This window comes from Carcharhinus amblyrhynchos, chromosome 7 (genome assembly GCF_965287045.1).
Source record: "Carcharhinus amblyrhynchos chromosome 7, sCarAmb.v2.hapA, whole genome shotgun sequence".
In the NCBI taxonomy this organism is placed as follows: domain Eukaryota; kingdom Metazoa; phylum Chordata; class Chondrichthyes; order Carcharhiniformes; family Carcharhinidae; genus Carcharhinus; species Carcharhinus amblyrhynchos.
Window position 1 is genome coordinate 1636431 of NC_137330.1, and position 10427 is coordinate 1646857.

At 45.6% G+C, this 10427-nt stretch overlaps 2 protein-coding genes across 2 annotated transcripts; both read right to left on the reverse strand.

Moving 5' to 3' along the window:
• Window positions 1-5714: 5714 nt before the first annotated feature.
• On the reverse strand, window positions 5715-6130 carry LOC145345365 (histone H3). The gene has a single exon (XM_080193184.1). The coding sequence runs from the start codon at window positions 6123-6125 to the stop codon at window positions 5715-5717; it is 411 nt and encodes a 136-aa protein (XP_080049310.1). The 5' UTR covers window positions 6126-6130.
• Window positions 6131-6462: 332 nt separating this feature from the next.
• LOC145345366 (histone H1.3-like) lies at window positions 6463-8348 on the reverse strand. Its single transcript, XM_080193185.1, has one exon. The coding sequence runs from the start codon at window positions 8289-8291 to the stop codon at window positions 7650-7652; it is 642 nt and encodes a 213-aa protein (XP_080049311.1). The 5' UTR covers window positions 8292-8348; the 3' UTR covers window positions 6463-7649.
• Window positions 8349-10427: the final 2079 nt, after the last annotated feature.

Here is a 10427-nt window from a genome sequence, read left to right on the forward strand (position 1 = left end):
TGATTGACCATGAGCAGATTGGAACAACAAGTGCAGATAAGGTGACCTGGTATTAGATATCAGCTGTGACCATAGTCTGATCAAGGGATAGAGGGATAAAACTCTTGTGGTTTAATGTAAAAATCAAATTGGTCACCATACAGTAATGATGAATTGAGATAGAGATATACATATATAGTGGAAAGAACAGGTAACAAGAAGAAAATAATTATTTTTATAAGTTTTCATACACATCAGTAATGTTGCCACTGGCACCCAATTACTGCTGATCACTACAAATTGTAGCTGATAGCCTCTTATTCATTGTGCTATTTACCCTATTGTATCTGATTAGTATTGCTGGGTGACCCTGTCTCTAACTATTTTGATGCTGAAGTTATGATTATGTTATTATGTCAATTAAACATTCCTAGTGGATAATTTGTTGTGAGTTCTTTGACGATTTAACAAGAAAAAATTTTTAATTCATTCACACAGGACCTTGTGGGGATTTGAATCGAGGGCTTGAAGTTATCTCAATGGATGATGTCAGACAATTCGACTGAACGATATTAGACATCGTTCACTTTTAGGCTGGGAGGTAAAATTCAGTTGGTTCCTCAGTGCTGACAGTAGGTGAAGGGGGTAAAGGTGCATGTCCATTCACCTTACCATTTATTTGTTGGAACTCTGAATATCAGCATTCAAACAACAGGGGTTTAATAGACAGAAACTTCGGGTTCAGAAGTGATTGATATCTCTGAGCCACAATTAACACTGGCATGGAATGAAATATAAATCCGATTGCATGAGTGAGCTGTGCTACAGCTATCAAGGAATGGATGGGAATGTAAGTACTTTGCTTATTGCTAATTAACTCAGTGGAGTTTGAACCAAACTCAACAGATGCTGGTACATTCAGGATGGGTGCTGGTCCATCACAAAGCACACGCACAGACAGACTAAGGGGCAATTGAGCACAGCCAATCCACCTAACCTGCACATCTTTGGACTGTGGAGAAAACCAATGCAGACATAGGGAGAGCATGCAAATTCCACATAGACAATTACCCAAGACTGCAATTGAAACTGGGTCCCTGGCACTGTAAGGCAGTGATGATATCCAGTGTCACTATGCTCCAATGTCAATAAAAATCCAATGACCATAAAGATCAACAGGATATGGTCTTGAGCAGACTTAAATACTGAGGACCAAACCTGTGTTTGGTGATGGCATTTCCAAGATTCCTATTTAAATGTGTGAAGGTTTTAATGAGGGTGTTCTAAACATTATAACTGAAAAGGATCATCTATGACACCTGGTGATTGACCTCTGTAACCTGAACAGATTCCTCCTCCCCAATATAAATGGATATTTATGGTTGATCTAAATGCCTCCTCTATTCCACAGAAAACAACTCAAGTTTATCATCTCTTTCTTCATTGGGAATGGCTGATCACCAGACTTGACTGGAGGGCAGGAGTACATGACTGCATCTCACCCCACAACCAGCAGTCAGGACTAGCGAAGAGTGGTGGTGCAATTAAAAATCTAATAATGATCCTGAAATTATTGTGAATTGTCATATAAACCCATTCTGGTTCACCTTTATGGAAGGAAATCTGCTATCCCTATCTGGACTCTGAAATGTCCTGTGCAGCTGCCTAGCCAGCCAGACACTCAGTTCCAGGGCAATTAGAGATAGACAATTAATACTGGGCCAGACTGCAATGCCTAAATCCAATGAACTTTTTTTTTGTAAACTGGAGTGTCCAGCCAGGGAAATTTCATGATACCATGCACACTGAGCAATAGGTAGATTAAGATGACATACTGAAAAGGAATTTTATAATTAGGAGAAATGTGTGTGGGCAAGTGGGTCAGGGCAGTTCCTGCAGCTACATATAAGAATTCAGGATATGTTGCCAATGCACCCTGACACCCCATCCCTCACATCACAAGCAGGGCATTCAGAGTAAATTAATGCATGATGTGGAGATGCTGGCATTGGACTGGGGTGGGCACAGTAATAAGTGTCACAACACCAGGTTAAAGTCCAACAGGTTTATTTGGTAGCACGAGCTTTCAGAGTGCTGCTTTTGAAGAATTCATCTGATGAAGGAGCAGCACTCTGAAAGCTCTTGCTACCAAATAAACCTGTTGGATTTTAACTTGGTGTTGTGAGACTTATTACTAAATTAATGCATGTCTGGAGAGATGGTAAAAAAGGACATAAAATAGCAATAGGTCATTAGGCTGCTTGAGCCTGCTCTGCCATGAAATCTGATCATGGGTAGCTATAACTCTGCTTTCCCACCTGCCCAAGACAGCAAGTTTTGATGCACTTGTACAATAAAAATCTATCCAAACTCAGCCTTGAATAATTCATTGATCCAGTTTCCACTGCTTTTGTGGTTACAAAATTTTATTGATTAATATAAAAGTAGGGAGGTCTTGCTGCAGCTGTATAGGGCATTGGTGAGGCCGCAGCTGGAGTACTGTGTGCAGTTTTGGGCGCCGCACCTGTGCAAGGATATTTTGGCCCTGGAGGGAGTGCAGAGGAGGTTTACTAGGCTGATACCGGAGTTGAGGGGATTGAGCTATGAGGAGAGGCTGAATAAACTAGGCTTGTACTCGTTAGAGTTTAGAAGAATGAGGGGAGATCTCATTGAGACGTATAAGATGATGAATGGGATGGATAGGATAGAGGTGGAGAGACTCTTCCCGCTCAAAAAAGACAGTAGGACTAGGGGGCACAGCCTCAAGATAAAGGGGAGGCGGTTTAGAACGGAGTTGAGGAGGAACTTCTTCACTCAAAGGGTGGTGAATCTCTGGAATTCTCTGCCCGTTGAAGTGGTGGAGGCTGCCTCGCTAAATATTTTTAAGAAGCGGGTTGATGGGTTCTTGATAAGAGAGGGGATTAAGGGTTATGGGGAGAGGGCGGGAAAGTGGAACTGAGCCACGACAGATCAGCCATGATCTTATTGAATGGCGGGGCAGGCTCGAAGGGCTAGATGGCCTACTCCTGCTCCTATTTCTTATGTTCTTATGTTCTTATGTTAAAAATAAACCCTGCTCGTCAGCATCTTAGTGCTGAAAATCTGTACCTGAAATGCAAATAAAATGTAGTTTTTGAACACTCATTGTAATTAATTTCATCACATCACATCTGATTCATTTTATTTCACACAAAGTGCTTCTTTTCCTATTGTTATGAATTATATTGACTCAATGCTAGCTCCCCAATCCAGCTCCTGCCCACTGTAACTTTAGAGTCAAATGTCTGTGATCAGGAAGCAGATGAGGTGCCCTCCAAGAAGAAGCGCAAGTGAGAGATTTTTTTTCAGAAAATAGCTCAGCTCCGCATCAAGCGCAGAAGGCAGAAGTCAGCTTGTGAAAAAGATCATTTTCTGTGTTGAACCGAACTAAGGACTAAGCAGTCTCCTTAGAGACACATGGTTGCAGTGTGGAAAAAAGTATCAAATGTCCTGATGTGTTCTGACAAGGTGAGTGCAGCACAGCCTGAAATGTGAATAAGAACGAAAATGAAATTGCAGTCTCCTAGGGCCAGAATTGAAACCGGGTACCTGGCGCTGTGAGGCAGCAGCGCTAACCACTGTGCCACCCACATAGAAAATTCTTTATTGAAAGTCTGAGTACTCAGTGCTTCGGATATTGCCGATGTATATTCCTTCTCAGGCATACAAAACCAGTCAGGTTTACATCAATATTCGCTTTGAGATTGCGGTGGCTGTGGAAGCTGATAGGATAAAGGTTCAGATATAGAGCTGGAATTAAACCAATCAACATTTCTGCTTTCAGCAATCCTTAATTTGCATACTTGCATGGTGGTCAGTACCATCCCAGCGTGAAAGAAAGTTTGGGGGGAGGAGGACGGCGGCGGGCGGTGGGAAGACAGAAGCAGAATTAGCCTATTAACCTCCACATCATCCCGGCTATGAGGAAATATATGCACGGTGGCACTGTCAGAGGGTCAGTGTAAACTCGATGGACCGAATGACCTCCTTCAGCATTGTAGCACTGTATGAATCTATATGCAACTTACAAACGAATGGTACTCAAACAAGGCAGCAAGACTAATTGCTGGTAAACGGGATTAGGATGCATCGGTGCTGAATGGAGGGCACAGACACGATGGCCCGAAGGGCCTCATTTTGTTCTGTAAAATTCCATGACTAGTGGAAGAGGGGACACAGTGCAACACAGTGCCCCGGGCTGGTGCTCTGCAGAATGCACACATTTGAAACCAACCACGGGGATGGATGGTGAAATGGGAAATTAAATCTAAATGCCCTTTAGGAACCGTTGAGGACTCTGGGTCGTTGGACTTTAGAAGAATGAGGGGGGAATCTTATTGAAACTTACAGGATACTGCGAGATCTAGATAGACTGGACGTGGAGAGGATGTTTCTACTAGTAGGAAAAACTAGCACCAGAGGGCACAACCTCAGGCTAAAGGGACGATCCTTTAAAACGGAGATGAGGAATTTCTTCAGCCAGAGAGTGGTGAATCTGTGGAACTCTGCCACAGAAGGCTTGGTCATTGAGTATCTTTAAGACAGAGTTAGATAGTTTCTTGATTAATAAGGGGGTCAGGGATTATGGGGAAAAGACAAGAGAATGGGGATGAAAAAAAACTGCCATGATTGAATGGCGGAGCAACCTCGATGGGCCAAATGGCCTAATTCTACTCCTATTTTTTAGTCTTACAGAAGGCTGCCAAACTAACCGACGTGAATCTGACAGCGAGTCATTCATTGTCGGTTAAACAAAGCGCATTCAGTGACTCTCAGGCCAGAGTGAGTAAATTCTGATCTATATTGGTATGTCATGGGCTGACAACAAGCGCAGCACCATAGCCCCCAGCAGGGAGCGCCAAATTCTAAACTATTGACTTTTAGAGGCCCTCCTCCAATGTACATGCTTGGAAAATATTTCTTCCAAACTGCTGGGCGGGTAATTGAATGAGACTCATCTGCTGTTAAATATTTTAATCAAATACATGCAAATCAGTGAGGAACTTTATCAGATTTACCTTGGCTAAACCATTGGATTGAGAGTCACAACAGCTTCACAGAAAAGTTGGATTGAATCGGCACCCAATCTGGATTACAACTTCAGGTTAAATAGTTACCAAATTGGATTGTGTTATCACACAACATCAGGTATGAGAAACGATTTAGGGCTCCGGGTTTGTACTTGGGAGTTTAAAAGGGATCAATGGAGAAGGGGAATCTCATTGATAGAGTGGACGTGGAAGAAATTCTTTCATCAATAGGAGACTAGGATCTGAGGGTAGAGACATTTGAGAACTTGATGGGAGGGTAAGTTTTTCAGCCAGAAGTTGGTGAACCTGGGAGTTTACCATAGAAGGCTGCGGAGGCCAGGTCAGAGTGTAATAACATAATAGGAGCAGGAGTAGGCCATCTAGCCCTTCGAGCCTGTCCCGCCATTCAATAAGATCATGGCTGATCTGAAGTGGATCAGTTCCATTTTCCCCCCATAATCCTTAATTCTTTTATCATATGGCAAGGGGAACAAAGGTTAAAACCCCAGCTTACGCAGTTCAAACTTGTATGTTATCACAGGATAGCTGCACTAGTACCGGGCATGTACCTCAGGCCGATTACTGCTCTTTTGGTAGATTTAGTGGCTCTGAAAAGAGCCTTTGTTTTTTTTCCGCTATTCAATTTAGAAAGGGGTCCGGGTCAATTTAGGCGCGCTCCCCGCGGATGCGGCGGGCCAGCTGGATGTCTTTGGGCATGATGGTGACTCGCTTGGCGTGGATGGCGCACAGGTTGGTGTCCTCAAAGAGCCCCACCAGGTAAGCCTCGCTGGCCTCCTGCAGGGCCATGACGGCCGAGCTCTGGAAGCGCAGGTCGGTCTTGAAGTCCTGAGCGATCTCCCGCACCAGGCGCTGGAAGGGCAGCTTACGGATCAGCAGCTCGGTGGACTTCTGGTAGCGGCGGATCTCCCGCAGAGCCACAGTGCCGGGCCGGTAGCGGTGAGGCTTCTTCACTCCGCCCGTGGCTGGAGCGCTCTTGCGGGCAGCTTTGGTAGCCAGCTGCTTGCGGGGAGCTTTCCCGCCGGTTGACTTGCGCGCTGTCTGCTTGGTTCGGGCCATCTCTTCAAACGCAGTAACTCGGAATGTCAGAGCGGCTTCCAGCCTCCCTTTTTCAACTGGCTGAAGCACCGCCCGCCGCCACTGATTGGCTCTCGCCACAGCCCCTATCCAATCACCCTCATAGCAACCACAGGCTGCCAGCTCTGATTGGCTGAGCTCGGATGGCCGCCTGATTTTCAAAATTCACCGCCAAAAAAGACCGCCAATTTCACTGCAAATCAAACCGTGTTGGTCAAAGCAAACCCTTTCCAATGTGTTTTATATATAAAAAAAATACACGTATACATATTATATATACAATTATATTGTAGATTTAGATAACACAGATATCACGATATGTATAAATGAAAATAAATTTATTCAAGACATTATAATGTATATATATGACACATGTAAAAATGCATACATTTATAACATACATTACGATATTATATGCAGTGCGGAATGTTGGAAATAATAATAATATATAAAAAAAATTTCTGGTCTTGCTGACTTTTTCCAGCAGTTTTATTATAAATGCGTTCATAAAATTGGCAAAGGCACATTGTATAGCTGCTGAAATTTGTAACAGATTGTGAGGAGCTAAGTTTGCTTCCCTCCAATATCCGGCACCCTGAGGTCTCTGCACTAAAGGAAATACATGGTTCATCTAATGTGTGGGTGCTCCGGATTCATTCTCCGGCACATACCGTTCTAGTGTGTTCCACATCTCCCTCTGTGTGGTAAGAGGGGGTCCTTTAGGGGTTTAGTTTTGTGGCAAATATATATTCGATTCATTTAATATCTGAAAGGATATACAAAATATTGAAATGTGCGCCTTTTGACAATTTTAACTTCCCAATAAAGCCATCCTGTCCAGGAAGGCTTTCACAGAATAAACAGTCTCCCAATGTTATCCTTGTTCGGAAACGGAGAGGATTCGCGGCCCTACTCAGGAATTATTGTCTTTTTCAAAAATGCCAGACACTATATTTGGACAAAGCTCATCCCGCCAATGTCAAGCAGCCAGCTTAACATCGACATCGCCCGCCCCTCCTCATCTCAACTCTAAAACACATTAACAGTGAACAATGTTTAAAAACATTTAACAACGCGAAACACCAACAATTGGAAAAAAAAACAATTTAGTTATGCTATATCTCCTATTCACTGTCTATGCATACATAGAAACTGGAGGGCATTCGGCCCTTCGCACGTGTTCTAACCTACCGTGCTACTTCTGCAAATTCATCCTTCAGAGTCAACAGCGCAAAACGAAGCCATTCGGCCCATCTTGTCTGCCCTTTTCCCTGCATTTGGCTCATAGCCTTGTATGTCATAGTGTTAAGTGTTCATGAACAAACTTCTTAAAAACTGTTCATTGAAAATAGGGGAGTAAACATTTACTTGAACTGATTTGTTAAAATAACTAGTCTGTTTGAGGGGACGCTCGGGGATCTCGGCTCTTTTTGGCGGATGTAGTGGCTCTGAAAAGAGCCTTTGGGTTCAGAATTGTCACTTTTTGCAACAAGTTGCGGGGTCGCTTTACTTCTTGCTGGTTTTCTTGGCCTTTGCGGCTTTGGTAGCCTTGGGTTTAGGTGCTTTGGCCGCTTTCGCCTTCTTGGGGGCAACCTTCTTGAGAGCGGGGGCAGCCTTCTTGACGGGGGTCTTCTTGGCAGGGGCTTTCTTGGCCAGTTTCTTGGGGGATTTCTTGACTGCAGCTTTCTTGGCCGGAGCTTTCTTGGCCGATTTCTTGGCGGGAGCTTTCTTAGCCAGTTTCTTGGCGGGAGATTTCTTGGCGATGGTTTTCTTGGCCGCCGGTTTCTTCGCCTTCTTGGCCGCCTTGGTCTTTGTCGCCTGTTTGGCGAGTCTGAAGGAGCCGGAGGCGCCGGTGCCCTTGGTTTGCTGCAAGATGCCTTTCTCCACGCTCTTCCTGATGGCCAGCCTGATGCGGCCGCGGTTCTTTTCCACATTCAACCCGCTGCTGCCCAGCGCCTTCTTGATGGCTGCCACGGACATCCCCCGGCGGTCGGTGTTGGCCGCCACCAACTTGCGGATCTGCTCGCTGAGTTTGGGAGCGGTGGACTTGGAGCGGGCGGACGCCGCCTTCTTCTTCTTCTTGGGGCTCTTGGCTGGAGCGACGGGAGCGGCTGCCGGAGCTGTCTCGATTGCTGCAGCGTCTGCCATAGCTGGATCTGTATCCAAAAACTGTCTGGAGTTCAGAGAGAGTTAAATCTGGAATGAAGCGAGAGGCGGCAGCACAGAGCAAGTTAAAGACAAGGAGCGGACGTGAACGGTGACTGGCAGCTCTCAGCTCCCAGAGCTGCTTCTGTCTGTGTTTCTCTCCCACTTAAACCCCCCGATTCCCATTCAAATAGGACCCCCCGAAACTCCAAAGGACCTTTACCGTGTGCCCAAGCCTGGACACCTCACCCTGCATCAGAATCCCCCCGGAATTATCTCTGTGTTGGTCAGTTAAACCCGCACAAATGTTGCTCAGAGCTCTCCGCCAGAGCAGCTCCGCCGACATCTCCTCTCCCTTTTCACCCAAATTGCCCAAAAATCGCTAGGCTTCGCCCCCAATTCCCAGCCGGGCTTTGGGCGGGATGTCTGTGCTCTGCCCAGGCAGGGCTTTCAAATCCTTCGCCTCAAAGGCGGAGGAGAAAGGCGACATTGAAGCCGGCCACACAAGCACAGAGATTGGAAATCTCTTAGAGAGGTCCCAGGAACTAGAACTTCTCTCCTCTCAGCAAAGTTTATGCAATAAACACCTCTGTCTTTTATATTCTGAGGTATTCAAAGTTTTCCAGCACAGAAAGAGGCCCTTCAGCTCATTGTGACTGCGCTGGACCCCAAAAACTTATTTATTTGAATCTCATTCTCCAGTACTTGCTCCATAGCTTTTGATGCTATAGTGTTTCAAGCGCTTATCTAAATATTGTGAGAGACACCGTCTCTACTACCCTTTATCACCTTCTGGGCAAAAAAAAAGTTAATCCCTCCTCTTAAATCTTCTCCCCTTACCTTAAATCTATCCAACAAGTACCCCCTCCCCTCCCCCGCCGGTTATTCACGCCTCCGCTAAAGGCAAACGTTTCTTCCTATCTTCCCTATCTATGACCCTCATTATTTTGTGCACCTAAGTCAGTACCCCTCCCGCCCCCGTCCCCTCCCTCTCCTCAGCCTTTTCTGCTCTAAGGAAAACAACTCCACTCTAACCAACCTCTACTCATAGCTGAAACACTCCAGCCCAGGCAATGTCCTGGTGAATCTCCCCTGCACCCTCTCCAGGGCAATCACATCCTTTCTATAATGTGGCGACCAGAACTGTACACAGTACTGCAGCTGTGGCCTAACCAGTATTTTATACGGTCCACCGTAATCTCCCTGCTCTTACATTCTCCGAATGGCATGTATCTCCCATTAGCCGACCCGAGGCAACTTCAAGTTTGCAGCAGTTCCGGGACAGATGCTGAGAATTTCTGAACTTCTCCATTCTCCTTTGATGTTGAGGCAAAGGTTCGAGACGGCCTCACATTCACCTGGACTAACTGGCATCCGATGCTACGTGTATGAACACGAAACTGATATCTTACAACGCATGGTGGTGGAGAGGGATGTGCAGAGATAGAGAGGTAGGGAAAGAGAGAGGTCAAGAGAAAGGGGCAGAGAGAGAGCACGAGAGTGACAGACAGAGACAGAGAAAGGAAGAGGGGGGGGGGACAGCAGAAAGCAAGATAGAGAAAGAAAGGAGAATGAGAGGTAGAACAGGACGGAAAATAGATAGATCGAGAGAGATTGGTAGCCAGGCAAACACAGAGAGGAAAAGAGGAGCGAGATAAGAGAACGGAACGCGAAGAGATGGAGAGAGAGAGACGAAAAGAGAGACGAAGACGGAGAGAGACAGATTGCGAGAGAGATGAAGACAGGCAGAAATAAAGGAGGAGAGATAGGCAGAGAAACGGGGAGATAGAGACTGAGGGAGAGACAGTGAAAATCTATCACAGACTCAGCCACAATGTCATGTTTGAGGTCAGTGAGGGATGAATGTTGTTCCTCTTCACTTTGCTCTTCAACTTCATTGTTACAAAGACAAATAAATCACAGAAGCATTTTGTGCAAGAATGGGTCATCTATTATCGCCGCACTCAAAGACAGCGCTCTGCAGCGAACCAGTGGGTCACTTTCTGCCTGCTATACAGCAATACTGATACACAGTCCATGGGCCTTCCGCCTTCATTCAGAGAGGTTAGTTGTTTCACTCGGATTAAATCCAGCAGCCGCTATCAGGAATCAACATCAATATACCAACGCTTCAGTCCT